The sequence below is a fragment of the Ornithorhynchus anatinus genome, chromosome 3, assembly GCF_004115215.2.
Source record: "Ornithorhynchus anatinus isolate Pmale09 chromosome 3, mOrnAna1.pri.v4, whole genome shotgun sequence".
In the NCBI taxonomy this organism is placed as follows: Eukaryota; Metazoa; Chordata; class Mammalia; order Monotremata; family Ornithorhynchidae; genus Ornithorhynchus; species Ornithorhynchus anatinus.
The window spans coordinates 106885370-106905927 of NC_041730.1; the positions used below are offsets into that span (position 1 = coordinate 106885370).

Below are 20558 nucleotides of genomic sequence, written 5' to 3' on the forward strand. Positions count from 1 at the left end.
ATTATTAGTAAGGAAAGTAATTACAACAGCTGGATCCTAACTAGTTCTCAAGTCTGATTTTATAGCCCCATTTTTTTTTTTGCAACTCATTAAACAACTCAACAAGTAGTAAATTCTGTAAATTTAAATAGATACTGCTTATTGGAGCTTCAAAATATAATCATCTTTGAGCTGTCTCGTGCTACTGTAAGCATAATGGTATTCTTCTAGAAGTCACTAATGCAATTATCAGAAAATCTTGGAAGGAAATAGTCCTTTTTTCCACGTGAGAATGACCAATGTACTTGGAAATTTCAGGTGTATTTGGAATTAATAACATCACTGGAGTTATCTATGTGGACAAGCCTCTGGATTTTGAGACCACCAAAAGCTATATCCTTCGAGTTCAAGCAGATTCACTAGAAATAGTGAGAAACAACTTTCGAGTCCCTTCCAAGAGTAAGTGACCTTTAACTTTCGACACATGGCTGGAGTTCTGTTTTGCTTTTTCTGTATGGCTCATTATAGAAAGTGTTGTGATAGAATGAGATGTTTTAATTGATAAGAGCTAATCCATTGTTTTCATTGTTCATTTGGGATCTGAATATAGATTTCAGGGCTAAAATATATTTGAACTCTATAGTCACTAAAACAGTCATTTCCCACATAGGCATTGTTTATTCACTAGCTTTAGCCTTAGAAAAAAGTAAAGTGGACAATATGGATACCAACTATTCACTATCCGCATGAAGGTGAAAAGAGAGTGGGGCTTCCAGAAATAATAGCAAAGAAGTTATACTTTGAGAATTAACAAGGACCATGAAATATGGAAGAGCAAAGGATATAATAAAAATGGGATTACATTCTTGTTTTGAAGAGTGGTCTATTCCTCCACCTCTCATGGTCACACCTGGAGAGTTTCTGGTACTCTACCAGTCTCGACTATTCGTTCAGTAATATTTATTGAGCATTTACTGTGTGACGAGCATTATACTAAGCGCTTGGAAAGTACAATTTGGCAACAGAGACAATCCCTACCCAACAACGGCGATGGAGAGTCAAGCAGAGACATATCCTTTGCAGCTTGGGCATTGGCTAGCTAGCGGAAGGCAATCTGCTACAAATTATAACTGATTTGTGATGGGCAGCAATGGCATGGGAGAGAGTCGAGGGCAGAGACACAAGTCTACTGCATGGAAGGAGGCAATGGTAAACCATTTCTGTATTTTTACCAAGAAAACTCTATGGATAACTTCCAGAACAGTTGCAGAGGGAAGTGGGGCATTCTGAGAGAGATGTGTCCATGGTGTTGATAGGGGTCGGACACGACTCGACGGCATAAGACAAGATAAGACTTGGTTAGAGCCCTCTCAGGGTCATACCTGGAGAGTTTCCAGTACTACTAGTCTCAGCTATGAAAGGGAGAGTCAAGCAGAAGCATATCCATTCCATTTCTAACTTGGGCAGTGGCTAGCAAGTGGAAGGCAATCTTCTACAAGTCAAAACTCACCTGTGTTGGGTAGCAGTGACATGGGAGGGAATCAAGAGTGAAGACTCAGGATTACTGTGTGGAAGGAGGGAATAGTAAACCGCTTCCGTATTTTTACCAATAAAACTCTATTGATGCACTACCAGAACGATTGCAGATGGAGGCGGGGCGTTCTGGGAGAGATGTGTCCGTGGCATCACTATGGGTCGGTTGGACATGTATTGACGGCATAAGACGACAGCAACAACTAATCCTCCCACTTATTCCAGAAAACAAGAGATCTAAACTAAGGCAGAAAATAAACCCTCAAGGCAAGCTATGGATTTAGTGAGGGACCTCTTTCTGCCAACAAAGAAGGGAGGCAAAGTGCTTTAACAGCACCTGTGCCAGGACATAAGTCCTGATTAGAAGTTAGAGGATGGGGAGAAGGAATAAATCAAGTGGTAGAGTTAGGGCTTTAGCTCATCCCTCTGGAATGTAAGCTCATTGTGGGCAAGCAATATGTTTATTATATATTTGGATTGTACTCTCCCAAGCATTCAGTATGGTTCTCTGCACACAGGAAGCATTCAATATATTTGAGTGATTGTTTGCAAGGATCCAGCCCTATAGCTCCCTGCCTCCTAGTAGTAGTAGTAGTAATAGTATTCATTCATAGTTAATGAGCACTTACTGTGTGCAAAGCACTGTACTAAGCGCTTGGAAAGTTCAATTTGGGCAACAGAGACAATTCCTACCCAACAACAGGCTCACAGTCTAGAAGGGGGGAAGAGACAACAAAACAAAACAAGTAGACAGGCATCAATACCATCAAAATAGATAAATAGAGTTATAGATATATACACATCATTAATAAAATAAATAGAATAATAAATATGTACAAATATACACAATTGCTTTGGGGCGGAGAAGGGGGTAGTACAGAGGGAAGGAGTGGGGTGATGTGGAGGGAAGGAGGAGCAGAGGAAAAAGGGGGTTCAGTCTAGGAAGGCCTCTTAGATGAGGTGAGCTTTCAGTAGGGCTTTGAAGGCGGGGAAGTGGGCTGGTTTGGATGTGAGGAGGGAGGGCATTCCAGACCAGAGGTAGAGTGGACCAGGGGTCGATGGCAGGACAGGTGAGAATGAGGCACAGTGAGGAGGTTAGCGGCAGAGGAGCAGAGTGGATGGGCTGGGCTGTGGAAGGAGAGAAAGGAGGTGAGGTAGGAGAGGACAAGGTGATGGAGAACTCTGAAGCCAATAGTGAGGTGTTTAGTAATAATAAAGGTAGTTAATGGTAGTAGTAGTATGAGGAGTGTCGAAGATGTAGTAGTATTTATTAAGCACCCACTGTGCTTAATACACTGCGAAAAAAATGCATGGGTGAGAATTGTAGATGGCTGCTGGCCCCCTATGGGCTCACAATCGCAGAATAAGGATGGGGGACGGTAAAGGCAAGTTGGGAAAAAGGTATTTGTGATAACCACTTAAGGAAAGATGCAACTGTAATAATACAAAAACAACCTAAAGACAAAGATAAATCCAGAGGTATAGTGTACTGTGGCTAGATAAGCAGAGTTTCAGACTCCTTGTGGCCCTGAGTCCAACATTCTGACCCACATTTGGGATGGTTGTGGTGGTAAATTCCTGGGTTCTGGGGATGTGTGGCTTCCCAGTGTTTTAAAGCTGAGAAGCCTGCCCACATGCTTTTGTCTGATGTCTTGTGAATAAAGGCACACAGTATGAGATAGCTGGTAAAGATATGGAAGCAGCCTGTTGCCATGAAATGGAACGTGTCCTTTTAAGCAATAGAGCCTGCTCTACCCTCCTATGGTTTATTCACCATGCGCTGAAACACTTAAAACCCTGGGCAAAGCAGGGGAGCAGAGGCACCCTTTCACTATTGTATTGTTGTTGCACATATTTCCTCGTGTTCCTTTCCTTGATACTTGGCCCAATCAGTCAATGGTATTTGTTGAGATCGAGAATCAGTGTGACCTAATGGAAAGAACACAGACTTGGGAGTCCATGGGACATGGGTTCTAATCCCAACTCTGTCACTTGTCTGCTGTGTGACCTTGGGCAATCCATTTAACTTCTCTAAACCTCGGTCACCTCATCTGTAAAATGGGGATTAAGACTGTGAGCCTCTCATGAGACAAATTGATTACCTTGTATCTTTCCCAGTGCTTAGAACAGTGCTTGGTACATAGTAAATACTTAGCAAATACCATAATCATTATTATCATTTAGTCTGTGAGTCCCATGTGGGACAATGACTGGGTCTGACCTGATTATCTCAGATTTGTATGAGTGCTTAATACAAATCTTAGTGCATAGTAAGCACATAGCAAAAACTTCAGTTATTTAGTGAGCACTTACTGTGTACAGAACACTGTATATGAGCGCTTGGTAGCATACAGTACAACAGAGTTGGTAGACAATGTTCCCTGCCCACAAGGAGCTCATAATCTATATGGGGAGACACCCATTAAAATAAATATACATGTACATAAGTACTGTGGAGTTGAGGGTCCGGTGAATAAAGGGTGCAAATCAAGAGTAGAGGTGTTTTGTCTTGTGTGATGCTTTCAAGTTATATCTGACCTAGAGTGACGCCATGGACACATCTTTCCCAGAATGCCTCACCTCCACCTGAAATCATTCTGGTAGTGTATCCATAGAGTTTGCTTGAGAAAAATATGGAAGTGGTTTATCATTGCCTTCGTTTGCACAGTAAACTTGAGTCTCTGCCCTCAAATTTTTCCCATGCCGCTGCTGCCCAGAACAGGTGAGTTTTGACTTGTAGCAGATTGCCTTTTTCTTGCTAGCCACTGACCAAGCTAGAAGTGGAATGAGTATGCTTCTGCTTGACTCCGCTGCCCCCCCCCCCCAAATAACCGAGACTAGTAGAGTACTGGAAACTCTCTAGGTGCAATCCTGAGAGGGGAGAAGAATTGTACCCTAATGTAAAGACTAGGGGCCTGGGAGTTAGAGGATGTGGATTCTAATCTTGATTCCATTATTTTTTTGCTGTGTGATCTGGGATAAGTCACTTAACCTCTCTGTGCCTCAGATAACTCATCTTTAAAATGGGGATTAAGACTGTGACCCTCACATGGACTATAAACGGTGTCCAACCTGATTAGCTTGTATCAACTCCAGTACTTACTACAGTGCCTGACACACAGTAAGTACTTAACAGATGCCATTAAAAAAAAGTACTAGTGGAGAAGGGAGAAGGAGGTGGGGAAATGAGGGTATAGTCTGAGAGGGCCTCTTGGGGAGATGTGATTTTAATGAAGCTTTGAAAGTGGGAGAGTGGTGGTCTGTTGGATATGAAGACAGAGGGAGTCCCAAGAGATCAGCAGTGAGATAGAAGAGATTGAGATATGTGAGGAGGTTGGTGTTCTAGCAGTGAAGTGAATGTACTGGACTGTAGTAGGAAATCAGTGAAGTAAGATGAGGTGATTACTGCTTTAATGCCAAAAGTATAGGAGGAAGTGGATGGGCAATGACTGGAGGTTCTTCAGGAGTGGGGAAATAAGGACTGAACATTTTTGTAGAGAAATGATTATGACATAGGGAGAGACAGGAAGCAGGGAGGTCAGCAAGGAGGTTGAAGTAGTAGTTGAGGCAGGGTCAGCTAAGTGCTTGGATCAACATGGCAGAAGTTTGGATGGAGAGCAAAGGTCAGATTTTTGTGATGTGAGGGCAGAACTAACAAGATTTGGTGACAGATTGAATATGTGGGTTTGAATGAGAGAGATGAATTGAGGATAATGACAAGGTTACAGGCTTATGAAACAGGGGACAATAGTGGTGCTGTCTACAGTGATGGCAAAGTCAGGGGGAGGATAGGGTTTGGGAGGGATGATGAAGAAATTTGATTTGGATATGTTAAAAAATCTGAGTTTTGAGAGGGACATCCAAATAGAGAGTCCTGAAGGCAGGAGGAAATATGGGACTGGAGAGAGATCAGGGATGGAGGTGTATTGAATAGATAAGCCTATCCCGCCGTTGACCCCTGGGCCACGTCAACCCGCTGTCCTGGAATGCCCTCCCTCCTCACCTCTGCCAAACTAATTCTCTTCCCCTCTTCAAAACCCTACTTAGAGCTTACCTCCCCAAGAGGCCTTCCCAGACTGAGCTTCCCCTATTCCCTCTGCTCCCTCTGCTCCCCTCTACCCCCCTTCACCTCCCCTCAGCTAAGCCCTCTTTTCCCCCCTTTCCCTCTGCTCCTCCCCCTCTCCCTTCTCCTCCCCTCAGCACTGTGCTTGTCCGTCCACTCAACTGTATATATTTTCATTACCTTATTTATTTTGTTAATGAGATGTACATCACCTTGATTCTATTTATTGCTATTGTTTTAATGAGATGTTCATCCCCTTAATTCTATTTATTGCTATTGTTTCTGTCTGTCTGTCTCCCCCGATTAGACTGTAAGCCCATCAATGGGCAGGGACTGTCTCTATCTGTTGCCAATTTGTACATTTCAAGCGCTTAGTACAGTGCTCTGTACATAGTAAGTGCTCAATAAATACTAATGAATGAATGAACAAGCAGCGTGGCTCAGTGGAAAGAGCATGGGCTTACGTTTAGGAGTCGGAGGTCATGAGTTCTAATCCTGGCTCTGCCACCTGTCAGCTGTGTGACTTTGGGCCAGTCACTTCACTTCTCTGTGCCTCAGTTACCTCATCTGTAAAATGGGGATTAACTGTGTGCCTCACAAGGGACAATCTGATTACCTTGTAAGTACCCACCGCTTAGAACAGTGCTCAGTACATAGTAAGTGCTTAACAAATACCAATATTATTATTATTATATCTGCATAGAGATGATAGTTGAAGCCATGTGAGCAAGTGAATTCTCTGTGGGAGTGTGTGTAAATGGAAAATAGAAGGGGACCCAGAACTGAGCTGTGAAGGACTTCCACAGTTATGAGGGAAAGGCTGATAATAATAATAATAATGTTGGTATTTGTTAAGCGCTTACTATGTGCCGAGCACTGTTCTAAGCGCTGGGATAGACATAGGGGAATCAGGTTGTCCCACGTGGGGCTCACAGTCTTAATCCCCCCATTTTACAGATGAGGGAACTGAGGCACAGAGAAGTTAAGTGACTTGCCCACGGTCACACAGCCGACAAGTGGCAGAGCCGGGATTCGAACTCATGAGCCCTGACTCCAAAGCCCGTGCTCTTTCCACTGAGCCACGCTGCTTCTCCGATAAGGAACCTGCAAAAGAAACTAACAATGAATAGCCAGAACGATAGAAGAACAAGGAGGGAATAGTGACAGTGCAACCAAGGTAGGTAACATTTCCTGGAGAAAGGGGTGGTCCACAGTGTCAAAGAAAGCTGAGCTGTCATGGAAGATTAGGATGGAGTCAAGGTTGTTGAATTTGGCAGAAAGGAGATTTTAAGGCAGTTTGGAAAAGGAGAGGGCACTTTTAATGAGAGGAAGGGGGAAGAATTCAGATTGCTGGGGGTCATGGAAAGAATGGGAGGAGAAGAAGTGAAAGCAGTGGGTGTAGACAACTCGTTCAAGGAATTTGGAGAGGAATGATAGGAGAGAGATGGGATAATAACTGGTGGGAGGCTTGAGGTCCGGGGAGAGGTGTGTTTTGTTTTTTTTTTTAGGATAGGGGATATATGAGCAAGTTTGAAAGCAGTGGGAAAGAAGATTTGGAAAGTGAATGGTTGAGATGGTGGTCAGAAAGGAAAGAAGGGAAGAAGGAAGGGTCAAGTTTTTGATGAGGTGCAAAGGGTTGTGATTGGAGGCACAAGTGGAGGGGATAGATTTTGAGAGGAGGCAGGAAACCTCTTGAGATACTGCTATGAAAGTTGAGTATGTCACAGGGCTCAAAAGGATGGAGGAACGAGAGAGGAGCAGGAGACTAGAGAGGTTAGCAAGGGAGAGCACACCTGATGGTTTCAATTTTATCAATTAAGTATGTGGCCAGATCATCAAGGGCAAGTGATGGGGGAGGACAGAGGACAGGAGATTTGAGGAAGGAATTAAACGTCTGAAATAACTGTTGAGTGCAGTGATCATGGGAGCTAATAAGGATGGAAAAGTAAGGTTGCCAGTTGGAGGAGAGGGCAAAGTTAAAACAGGCAAGGATGGATTTGAGGTGAAAAAGATTGGCTTGATATCTGGATGTCTGTCAGCAGTGCCCTGAGGTTCATGCATAGGAGCCAAGGGAGCGGACTGCGGAGGTGATCCAAGACAGTGAGTTAGTGGTGTGCAATCAGCAAAGGGATAGGGGAGCGAGTGAGTTGGGTTAAATGGATTGAGTGGTGTTGAGAGCATCAATTTGTGAATCAAGGGAAGGTAGTTTGTATATGGAATCTAAATGGGGGCATGATGTCGTCTTGAGAAAATTGGTATGGGTCAAACGATATGAGATCTCTGGGAGGGTTCAGGACAGATTTGCAGGAAGGGTATGTGTGGAGGAGAAGGTAGGTAAAAGATTTGTGGTTAGAGGAATTTCAAAACTGGAAAGGCCTGTTGTGACAGGGATACTGCCCCTTAAAGGGCAACAATTGTCCTGACTCTGCACCTTGTCCTGGCAGGGACTGAGTTAAGGAGTTGCCATATCCTGGAACCTGACTGTTATGCCCCACCATGGTGGCTCCCATGCCACGTCCCCATGAGGTGATGCTAGCACAGCTAATACAGCTTAGACTTCACGGGGCCTCTCCCCTCCCTCATCTTTCCCAGCAGCAATAGCCCTACTCCTCTCCCTTCTTCTCTTCATTGTTCCTCTTCTCTCCCCACCTCCCCCTGTTTGTTCCTATTCCCACTGCACTTGCCCTTTCAGAGGGAAACGGATGACTGCTTTCTCTTTACAACACTCTTCCTGTCAATTGAGGGATGCCAACACTTCAGTGTCATTGCCTAGTGGTAGAGTTTGGGCTTGGAAGTCAGAAGGAACTGGTTTCCAATCTTGGCTCCACCATATGTCTGCTGTGTGACCTTGGGCAAGTCACTTAACTTCTTTGCTCCTCTGTTACCTCATCTCTAAAATGGGAATTGGGATTGCAAACCCTCTGTGAGACAGGGACAGTGTCTAAACTCATTAACTTGCATCTACCCCATTGCTTAGTATAATGTCAGGCACATAGTATGTGTTTAACAAATCCCATTAGAAAAACACATGTATAAGGGGCCCAATTTTCCCCCTATCTTGGGCTTTTTTTACTACTATAAATAGTGAAAATGAAGCATTACAGCCCCAGGAGTATTGCCAGAGGAGCACCAGACATGCAGGAAACAGGAAGTGCCAGAGGGTGTTCGGCAATGGCAGTGAGAACATGGGGAGAACATGTTCCTTTAATCCCTAGAATCACAGCTGGCTACTGTGTTCCTTCTTCCTAAGCCCTTTCCAGTCCTACTCAGCTCCAATGGGAGTCTCTCTGTGCCAGATAAGACCCTGAACAGATGAAGTTAGCACACGGCCCAATGACTGTGGGAACAAGTTAGACTGGCTTTCCTTTCCCCCACTGCCCAGCTTCTGAGTGCCTAGAATGGATAGGTGCCCCCACTGATATCCAGAAGTGAACACCTTCGGATCTACTAATTTTTACAATGATAAAGATAATAATTGTAGTATTTGTTAAGTACTTACCATGTGCCAAGCACTGTATTAAGCATTAGTGTAGATACATGATAATCAAATTGGACAGAGTCTGTGGACTACATAGAGCCCAGTCTAAGTAAGTGTCAGAACACATATTTTTAATCCCCATTTTACAGATGAGGAAACTAAGGTCCAGAAAAGTTGAGTGACTTGTCAAGGTCACACAGCAGACAACTAGCAAAGCCGAAATAAGAACCAAGTGTCTCTGACTCCCAGGTTCATGCTCTTTCCACTATGTCATGCTGTTCTGAGTTAATTTACATAATACAGTGGCCTAATGATCCTAGATTTAACTTGAGCCTTTGACTGTGAAAACTGCCCTCATCCTTCTCTGACATTAGGAATCTTTAGTGCACTGGAGCAATTATTTACAGAGCATTCAGATCCCTACAGTATATATAGATAGTAAATATGTAGTTAGAGAAACAGCGTGCCTCAGTGGAAAGAGTCTGGGCTTGGGAGTCAGAGGTCATGGGTTCTAATCCTGGCTCCACCACTTGTCAGCTGTGTGATTTTGGGTGTCACTTCAATTCTATGTGCCTCAGTTCCCTCATCTGTAAAATGGGGATGAAGACTGTGAGCCCCATGTGGGATAACCTGATTAGATTGTATCTACCCCAGCACTTAGAAGAATGCTTTGAACATAGTAAGCACTTAACAAATACCATCATCATCATCATATATAATCTAGTTTAGTATCTATCTATATATAGTACACAAACAAATATATATATATATATATATATATATATATATATATATATACACACACATTGTATACATAGTGTACATATATAATCTAGCATAGCTAAAGCCTGTGATCAAAGGTCTGGGTAATGGGAAAATGTGTCTATCCCCTTGACTTTGCCTGAATAGATGACAAAATCTGAATACTTGAATATATTTACTGAATACAGTGAAGTGTGCAAGATTTTTAGTTCATAGATTTTTATGTAAAGTAAACTCTATGGTGGATGTAATGCACCATAAAATTATAAATATCTTACCTCTGCAGTTTAAAAAAACTGAGTATCAACAAAAATATTCTTAAAACCTCTTGAGTGGTGTCTGTTACATAAGTGCATTGGATATATCATCTGGTAGATTAAATTGGTTACATTTAAAGGTTATGCTAATTTAAAATAATGCAATTCAACTTTGTTCCAATTAACTAAATTTAATAGGCAAAAATAATTGAATAGTATATTTATCATCCATTTAATTTTCTTGCTTAGCTGAACATTTATGAGAAAAATTCTGCTTATGTACATGGAAATTTTACTTTTTCAATGCCCAAGAAACAACACTTCCATATGAAATCTTTCTCTAAGTCATTTAGCATGGGCATAGAATTCTTCCCTAAGAGTCATGGAGATACTCTGAGCCTTGGTTTCTCTGTTTGTAATATGAGAATAATGATCCCTGCTCCTCTTCAAGTCACATGATATAATAAGAAAATGGAAAATACAGAGTTGACAAGAAAAAGGTTAATTCATAAATAACTATATAATTATTTCATATAATCAGTCAGTCACATTTACTGAGCACTTACTGTGTGCAGAGCATTTTACTAAGCACTTGGGAGAGTACAATACAATGGAGTTGGTAGACACATTCCTTGCCCACGAGCTTACAGTCTATTGAGGGGTACAAACATTAAAATACAAATAAATAAATTATGGAAATATATGTAATTCCTGTAGGGCTGAGGAAGGGGTGAATTAAGAATGCAAATCCATGAGTAAAGGTGAAATAGAAGGAAGTGGGAGAAGAGGAAATAAGGAACTATCAGGTAAGGCCTCTTGGAGAAGATGTGCTTTCCGTAAGGCTTTGAAGATGGGGCAAGGTGACTGATTGATGTTATTTCATGCTTCTTATCACATCTATAGATACCCTACCTTATTTACAGGTTCAATTCTTATCCATGTAATTTTTTTCCAGTACTTAATACAGTGCTCAATAATAACTATTACTACCATCTCATATGGATATACAAAGCTTATTCTCCTGGTCCCTTGTCATGGAGAACTTTTTTATGGTATTTTTAAAGTATGTGCCAGGCACTGAACTAAGCACTGGAGTAGATACAAGCTAATCAGGTGGGACAGATTCCATATCCCACATGGGGCTCATAGTGTTAATCCCCATTTTGCAGGTCAAATAACTGTGTCACAGAGAAGTTAAATGACTTGCTCAAGGTCATCTCTGTGGTGGTCCTCACTCTGAACTAAGTGGGTCTGAAAACAAATGCATAGGGAATTACTGGATTGATGTACAAATGACTGAGATCTTAGTGCTTGTCTAATGCTCTTAATCTCTAGATTGAAAATTGAGAAAATATTCTTTAAATCTGAGTAATTTTTATCCCCTTGCTGCTCCCTCCTGCTCCTTATGTTTCCTGAAGGATTTTATTCCCTGACTTGTGGACCAGAAATCTTCCCATGTTAAAAGCAACAATCAATCAATCATATTTATTTAGGCCTTAGTGTGTGCAGAACTCTCTATTAAACACTTTGGTGGAGAGTACAGTATAACAGAGTTGGTATACACATTCCCTGTTCACAATGAGCTTAGTTCCTCTGAATTCCTGTAGCATATCTACATTCAAATTTCTAACTCATCCAGCCTATCAACTCATGTTTAGTTCATTTTTATCTTGATTTCTCTGAGGGACTTTTGTAGTTACTTCCATTTCAGTCAAAAGTGATGCAGTTCAGCTTCAGGACACCCATTACATTTTGTTTGAAAACAGAACAAAAACAGGTAGAACAAGTAAGTGTCATCATATGTAAAACACCCTTAGCTTATGGCTGAAATCAAAGTATCGAGGCATTTCTAGGTAGTTCTACCCACATAAAATGCCTCATACTAAGTTTTATAAAGTTTCTCAGGTTTTTCAAATGCATTTTCATCTTAATGTCATTGCTATTAATTATTTAATATATTTACAACCATACCCACACACATTCTATCATCTATAATACTTTAATATACATTTAATAATAATAATGTTGGTATTTGTTAAATGCTTACTATGTGAAGAGCACTGTTATAAGCGCTGGGGTAAGTACAGGGTCATCAGGTTGTCCCACGTGAGGCTCACAGTCTTAATCCCCATTTTACAGATGAGGGAACGGAGGCAGAGAGAAGTGAAGTTACTTGCCCACAGTCACAAACTATGCCCTTCTAGTTAAACTATGAGCTCCATGAGGAACAGGGCCTGTGTTCAATCTGATGAACTTGTATCTATTCTAACACTTAGATTAGCATTTGACACACAGTAAGTGCTTAGCAAGTACAATAATAATAGTAATGATAATATATATTATCAGTATATAATCAGTGTATGTATTTAATAATCACGCTGGCATTTGTTAAGCACTTACTGTGTGCAAAGCACTGTTCTAAGCGCTGGGGAGGATACATGGTGATCAGGTTGTCCCACGTGGGGTCACAGTCTTCATCCTCATTTTGCAGATGAGGTAACTGAGGCACAGAGAAGTTAAGTGATTTGCCCAAAATCACACAGCTGACAAGTGGCGAAGCGGGGATTCGAACTCATGATCTCTGACTCCCCAGCCCGAGCTCCTTCCACTGAGCCATGCCATCCTGTTCAAAGATATTGGTTCTCATGATGAAATTCCTTCCATGTATAAGGCATAATAATAACAATAATAATAATTATGCTATTTGTTAAGCTTTACTATGTGCCAAGCACTGTTCTAAGAGCTGGGAGAGATACAAGGTAATCAGGTTGTCCCACATGAGGCTCACACTCTTAATCCCCATTTTACAGATGAGGTAACTGAGGCACAGAGAAGTCAAGCTGCTTGCCCAAGGTCACACAGAAGACAAGATGTATAGCTGGGATTAGAACCAACGTCCTCTGACTCCCAAGCCCTTGCTTTGCCACTAAGTCATACTGCTTCTCATTAGAAGTCATGTGAGACAGTCTTTTCCACGTCAAACAATGACATTTTATTACAGCATCTTTGCTGGTGTTTTGTCATTCACCATGAGCAGCATCCTAAATAGGGGTAGTTGGGTAGCTGTTGAATTACTCTGCTGTCCATTCACCAATAATATATTAGTTATTGTGTATTATTGTATTACCATAAAAAATGATGTTGTTACATTTATTAAGAACTTAATATGTCAAGTACTGACCGCACCAAGCTCTGCCTATATTTCAAGTCTCTAGATGAGGGATGGGAAGTGGGGAGTTGTATCTCCCTGCAGCTACTGGGTTTGTTTGCTTTGATTTTGTAGAAGTGCTGGGTTGTGTTGAGTTATCCACTCTCGCTCACCTGGTTCCCCCTGTTTGAGAAGCGCTAGTTTCAAGGCACTTGGCAGACCTGGTGTAATCCCTGGTCGCAGAAAATAATGATAATAATAGTAATAAAAAATTTGTTAAATGCCAAGCACCTTTCTAAGTACAGTGGAGCAGTACAGTAGATACAAGCTAATCAGGTGGGACACAGCCACTGCCTCACATCACTATCGCTGTCTTAAGTGGAAGGGAGAACACATAGCAAATCCCCATTTTACAGATGGGAAAACTGAAACCAGAAACGTTGAATGATTTGCCCAAGGGAACATGCTAGGCAAATAGAAGAGCCAGAATTAGAACCTAGGTCTTCTTGACTCCCAGGCCTGTGTTCTTTCCATTAGGCTAGATTATTTTCATTCATTCATTCAGTCATATTTATTGAGTGCTTCCTGTGTGCAGAGTACTATATTAAGTGCTTGGAAAGTACAATTTGGCAACAGATAGAGACAATCCCTAACCAACAACGGGCTCACAGTCTAGAAGGGGGGAGACAGGCAATAAAACAAAACAAGAAGACAGGTATCAATAGCATCAAAATAAATAGAGTTATAGGTATATACACATCATTAATAAAATAGCATAATAAATTTGTACATATATATACTAGTGCTGTGGGTTGGGGAATGGGGTAGAGCAGAGGGAGGGAGTAGGGGCAATGGAGAGGGGGAAGTACAGTGTCCTTCAAGCTGGAATTGAACCAACGACCTAAGAATGTCTAAGGATTTACCACTACAGTTCTCCACTCTACCAGCTGAACTGCGAGGCCTCTTCAGCAGCAGACATTGATCTGCCTTCATTCTAGACTAGGAGCCCATTTCTAGACTGAGCCCATTGTTAGGCAAGGATTGTCCCTATTTGTTGCTTAATTGTACTTTCCAAGCACTTAGTACAGTGCTCTGCACAAATTTGGTAAGCACTCAATAAATATGATTGAATGAATGAATGATTAGGGCTGTTAGATTGGCTATAGTTAGTATTGCAGGGGATATTTTCTAACTCCTTTCAGAACAAGTAAAAAAAAATGTAGAAAAGTAAAATTCATTTATTCAATTTTATTTATTGAGCACTTAATGTGTGCAGAGCACTGTACTAAGTGCTTAAAAAAAGATACAGAAATAAAGAGCCAATTCCTGCCCACAACAGGCTTACAGTCTATAGAGGCGGAGACAGACATCAAAATAAGGAAACAGGTATCAGTATAAATAAATAGTATTATTGATATATATATGAGTGCTGTGGGGCAGGAAACGGAGGGAGTAAAGGGAGTGAATCAAGGTGATGTGGAAGGGAGGGGGAGCTGAGGAAAAGGGGGCTTAGCCTGGTAAAGCTTCTTTACCCTACTCCTTCCCTCTGCTCTACCCCCTTCCCTGCCCCACAGCACTTGTGTATGTTTGTACATATTTATTATTCTATTTATTTTATTAAGGATATGTATATATTTACAATTCTGTTTATCTATTTTGATTGTGTTGATGCCTGTCTACTTGTTTTGTTTTGTTTTCTGTCTCCTCACCACTTCTAGACTGTGAGCCCATTGTTAGGTATGGAAATGTACATCACCTTGAATCTATTTAGTTGCCATTGTTTTTACCAGATGTTCTTCCCCTTGACTCTATTTATTGCCATTGTTCTTGTCTGTCTGTCTCCCCCAATTAGACTGTAAGCCCGTCAAATGGCAGGGACTGTATCTGTTGCCAACTTGTTCATTCCAAGTGCTTAGTACAGTGTTCTGCACATAGTAAGCGCTCAATAAATACTACTGAATGAATGGTCTCTATCTGTGACCGAAATGTACTTTCCAGGCTCTTAGTACAGTGCTCTGCATACAGTAAGTGCTCAATAAATATGAACGAATGAATCTGTCATTCAGGTCACTCCCTGGAGAAGAAGCAGAATTGATCAAAGACATTAACACATTAAGAAGCTAATAATCATTAGCTAATAAACATATATTTGTAGATCCCTAATGCAGCTTGGTTACTTCTTACATTTTCAGAGATATGGAAGATGTGGAAAGGAATAGAATGAGGAGAAGGAACCAAGATGTAGAACTAAATCTTAAGGGAGCCTTTTTCAGTCACCTTCACTTTGGTCTTCAAATCCAAAATGACTAAGGTCTTTTAATCTTATTATAGAAAATCCACTTCCTCTTCCAAAGACCCCACATTTCAAAAGATTCTGAGATTTATCATCCCCCGAAATAAACTAGGAGTTGTGAATTTACTATCTCCCATTTTCTATTGAGCACTTACTCTGGGCACGTTCATGACTAAGTATTCCAACCACCAACCTCCAGTAACACAAAGTCTTTATCGAAATGTATTCTTTTATGTTTAAATTTGAATGTTATCACTCCTGAATGATTGGGAAGACAGCCTTGTTTCCTCTTTGTAAACACTACCAAGTGGGTGATAGCGAAATGTCAGCCTTGGGTGTTGGAATAAATGGCAGGACAATTAAGATAAGCCTTAAACCTAAGTTATGAGAAACTCAAATGCTATTGATTTCATTTTATGCTTTAGCCGTAGGGTGCAGCCTTGTAATGCATCTCATTTCACAAGAGTTTTATATTTGATACAATGTCTATGATGAATAGCGTGAACTATACCATATTAACAATTACCTTTCTTGCAAGTCTATTCACAGAGCTTAGGTAACAGTGCTTTCTTGAGTCATGTTCCATGTTATTTACTGAGGCCCCTGGAAATACAGTAACAATTGCCTTAGGTTGCTATTACATTGTGTGCAATCCTGTTTTTGAAAACTGTGCTTGTACGGTGTTATTATATTTAAAAATCAGGAGCCTGATTATGGAAACTAATAATAGCAAAATGTTTTATGGTCCCTTTCTCCTGCAATATTCTAGGCAGCTCACATAAATAGCCAAGGCAACTGCTATTTTAATGAAATGGAGATTGATTCCAGCTGGTGTATGGGTATAATTGATTTGTCTAAGAAAATATTTGTAATGTGTAAAAGTAGCTCTAACTTGAAAATATTACCTACAATGGAAATGGGATTTATTTAATGCCCTTTGGAAGCCAAAAGGCAACATTGGTCTGGCTCTGCACCCAAATGAGTGTGTTGCACCTATGGCAGTGATTGGGTAAATTACTAAATTGAATTAATCACTGGAAAAAGGTGTAACAAAAAATAGTTTTTGAAAATATATTCATGTAATAAGGATAGCAATTGAGTGCCATAGGTAAAATACTTTAATCTTGTCTTGAAGTGAAAATTTAAATGGATATTTAGAAGTCCATAAAAATAGCATATATAAACTGATCATTTTAGTATAGTTCTAGAGAGTTATGTATATTGAATTGATCTCAGTGAGCTGCCTTGACCAATGAAGCAAATGTTTTTCTTGTCCCCTTTTATCTGATTTTAGATCTATATTTCATTTATCTCAATCTCTCATCTGTTTTTGAGGACGAATACCCTTGACTTTAGAGTAAGGATTTTTAGAACTGCTGTAGGCTGGAATTGCTTTTCTTGTTCCTTTTTACCTAATCCAGTGGTCATTATTTCATACTAATCCTCACCTCCCTTTCTGCCACCGTTGACACCATGAACAACCCCTTCTCCTGGAAACATCATCTAACCTTGGTTTGCTGATAATGTCCTCTCCTCGTTCTCCTCCTATCTCTCCAACTGCTCCTACACAGTCTTTTTCATAGGTTTCTTCTCTGCCTCCCTGCCTAACTATGGGAGTCTGTCAAGATTCATTTCTGGGTCCCATTCTATCCTCTCACTTGAAGAACTTACTGACTCCCAAAGCTTTAATTGCCAACTCTATATGGATGATTCCCAAATCCACCTCTCCAGACTTCTGCAGTCTTGAATTTCCTTCTACCTTCAATATATTTCTACTGCTGACCCCTCAAACCTAACAGGTCCAAAACATAATTTCTGATTTTCCCACCCAAACTCTGACCTCCTCATGACTATCTCATCACTGTACACAGTTATGTACACTGTACATACCTGTCTCATAAGGTCATAACCTTGGCAATTTCCTGACTCATCTCTCTCATTCATTTTCAGTCTGTCATGAAATCCTGTTGGTTCTACCTTCTCAACATCTCTAGAAGCCACTGTTTCCTCTATATCCAAACTGCTACCGCACTGATCCAAGCACTCATCATTTCCCACTTAGACTACTTCATCAGCCTCCTTGCTAACCTCCCTGTATCTATCTCTTCCATCTCCAGTCCATGCTTCACTCTACTTCCTGGATCATTTTGCTGAAAACAAAACAAAAAAATAAAACAAAACAAAACAAAAAACTATCCATAGTTCCCGTGGCTCAGTGGAAAGAGCACGGGCTTTGGAGTCAGAGTTCATGGGTTCGAATCCCGGCTCGGCCACTTGTCAGCTGTGTGACCGTGGGCAAGTCACTTCACTTCTCTGTGCCTCAGTTACCTCATCTGTAAAATGGGGATTAAGACTGTGAGCCCCACGTGGGACAACCTGATTCCCCTGTGTCTACCCCAGCGCTTAGAACAGTGCTCGGCACATAGTAAGCGCTTAACAAATACCAACATTATTATTATTATTATTATTCCTCAGAAACCTCCAATGGTTGCCCATCCACTTTCACATCTAATAGAAGCTACTTACTCAGGTTTAAGGTACTCACTGAGTTTTCTATCTCCTACGACCTCACTGATCTCCTCCTACAAACCCAGCCTAGACACTTCACTCCTCTAACAGCAATCTACCATCTGTAACTCAATCTTCTCTATCTCACCACTGATCCGTTGGCCACATTTTCCTTAAGGCCTGGAACCCCCTTCCTATCTCTATCTGATAGTCCATCGCACTCCCCACTTTCAAAGCCTTCATAAAGTTGTATCTTTTACAAGAGACGCTTTCCCAAAATGGCCTAGAGCACGGGCCTAGAAGTTAGAAGGACCTGGGTTCAAATCTCGGCTCTGCAACTTGTCTGCTGTGGGACCTTGAGTAGGTCACTCCACTTCCCTCTGCCTCAGTTACCTCATCTGTAAAATGAGGATTAAAATTGTGAACCCCATGTGGGATATAGACTGCATTCAACCTGATTACTTTGTATCCACTCCTTCGCTTAGAACAGTGCCAGGCACACAAAAAAATAAATAAATATAAAAGACCTTTATTTCACCCCTCTACTATGAACTTGGCTATGTACATCTTACACGTTTATACTCACCATAGCCCCACAGTACTCATGTTCTTATATTCTTACTATTCTTATATTCTACTATTTCCCCTATCCCTAAACTACTTTAATGTCTGCCTTCACCTGTAGACTGTAAGCTCTCTATGGGTAGGGACTGTGTCTACCAACTCTATGTTGTATCAATCAACCAATTATATTTATAGAGTACTTACTATGTGCAGAGCACTGCACTAAATGCTTGGGAGAGTACAATACAAAAAAGTTAGTAGACACATTTCCTGTTTTTGGAACACCTAGTTCAGAGTTTTGCACATAGTAAGCACTCATTAAATACTATTGATTGATTGATTTTTCCTGAGTGCCTCAGAGATCTTATCTACACATGCCAACTTTCCATTGTAAGGGCAGGTAATGATCTCATAGTATGCTTCTATAGACTGTGAGCCTCTTGAGGGAAGAAATTGCATCTACCAACTTGTTCATTCCAAGCGCTTAGTACAGTGCTCTGCACATAGTAAGCGCTCAATAAATACTATTGAATAAATACTATTGAATTATATTATACTCTACCAAGCAATCAGTCAGTCAATCATATTCATTGGGCACTTGCTGTGTGCAGAGCACTGTACTAAGTGCTTGGGAAAGTACAGTATAGTAGAATTGGTAGACATATTCCCTGACCAGAAGGAGCTCACAGTCTAGTGGACAAGACACACATTAATATAAATAAATTAGAGATATGTACATGAGTGCTTTGATGTTGAGGGAGGGATAAATATAAGGTATAAATCTAAGTACAAAAGAGTAGGAGAAGAGGAAACAAGGTGCTGAATTGATTGATATGTTCCCTGACTGCAATAAGCTTTCATACAATCTCAAGTAAAAGCTAAAAATAACATCTTTTACCTTCATTATGTAGATTGAAGACTGACATCTTTTTAATCTGCATTTCTATTGACAATTATGCCTTTGGACCTTGAAATTAGAATGCCATGAGGCTTTCTTTCTACCAATGAGGAGTATAGTCTAGTGGATAGAACACATACCTGGGAGTCAGAAGCATTTTGGTTCTAATTCTGGCTCTGACTAATTGCCTGATGTGAGACCATGGAAAAGTCACTTAGTTTCTCTGTGCCTCAGTTTCCTCATATGTAAAATGGGGATTAAGACTTTGAGTCCCATGAGGGACAGGGACTGTGTACAACCTGATCAACTTGTATCTACCCCCACACTTAATTTGGTGCCCGGCACTTAGTAAGTGCTTAACAGTATATGAAACAACCCCACCCCCCCACAAAAGCAACACACAAAAAAACAAGCAAAGCATTACTTTTAAAGTCTACATAGCATCCACTTAACATCTGATATAATTGCTAAGTGTTCTGCCTACTGTAGCTTTTCTGGCACCCTCACTCTGTTTCCAGCTGGAGTTTGAGATATTCTTTTTAAAGAGTGGAACTTATGAGTTAGGAAACTACCACACCCATCTTGGTTAATCGCACAGTTGGAGAGTTAAGTTCTCATTTCACATATTTAAATTTAAGAGACAGAAGAATCACATTAATCGGTCAGTTAGCCAGTGGTATTTATTGAGCAGTTACTGTGTGCAGGCCACTGTACTAAGAGCTTGGTAAACTATAATACAAATAGAGTTGGTAGATATGCCCACAAGGAACTTATAGCCTATAGTAATAGACTGTAATTGACAATATTAGTTGAGTGGCTACCATCTCCAGAACATTGTACGACATGCTTCGGAGGTACCAGAGAATTAGTAGACAAGAGAATTGAGTAGAATGGTCTCAAGAAATTTACAATCCAGTGGGAGAGATGGAACCAGGAATGATCATAGACAGGAAGAGGTGATATGGAAGGGTGTGAATACTCAAGTGTTAGGTGGGACAGTAGTACTGAAGTGGTAGTTGGGAGCAGATATAAAGTGGAGGTGAGGTGAAATGAAATAGCCTTTGATAAGACATCA

General features: G+C 40.8%; 1 protein-coding gene and 1 long non-coding RNA gene across 2 annotated transcripts in view; one reads left to right on the forward strand and one right to left on the reverse strand.

Moving 5' to 3' along the window:
• The window catches only part of PCDH15 (protocadherin related 15), a 913479-nt gene that overhangs the window by 761734 nt on the left and 131187 nt on the right, over nucleotides 1-20558 (forward strand). Inside the window, exon 26 of the mRNA XM_029061331.2 lies at nucleotides 298-438. Coding sequence (XP_028917164.1) covers nucleotides 298-438 — 141 coding nt within the window. The remainder of the gene's footprint in view (nucleotides 1-297; nucleotides 439-20558) is intronic.
• The window catches only part of LOC114810259, a 54226-nt gene that overhangs the window by 18183 nt on the left and 15485 nt on the right, over nucleotides 1-20558 (reverse strand). The window contains exon 3 of the long non-coding RNA XR_003757978.1: nucleotides 16040-16116. This is a non-coding gene — a long non-coding RNA (uncharacterized LOC114810259). The remainder of the gene's footprint in view (nucleotides 1-16039; nucleotides 16117-20558) is intronic.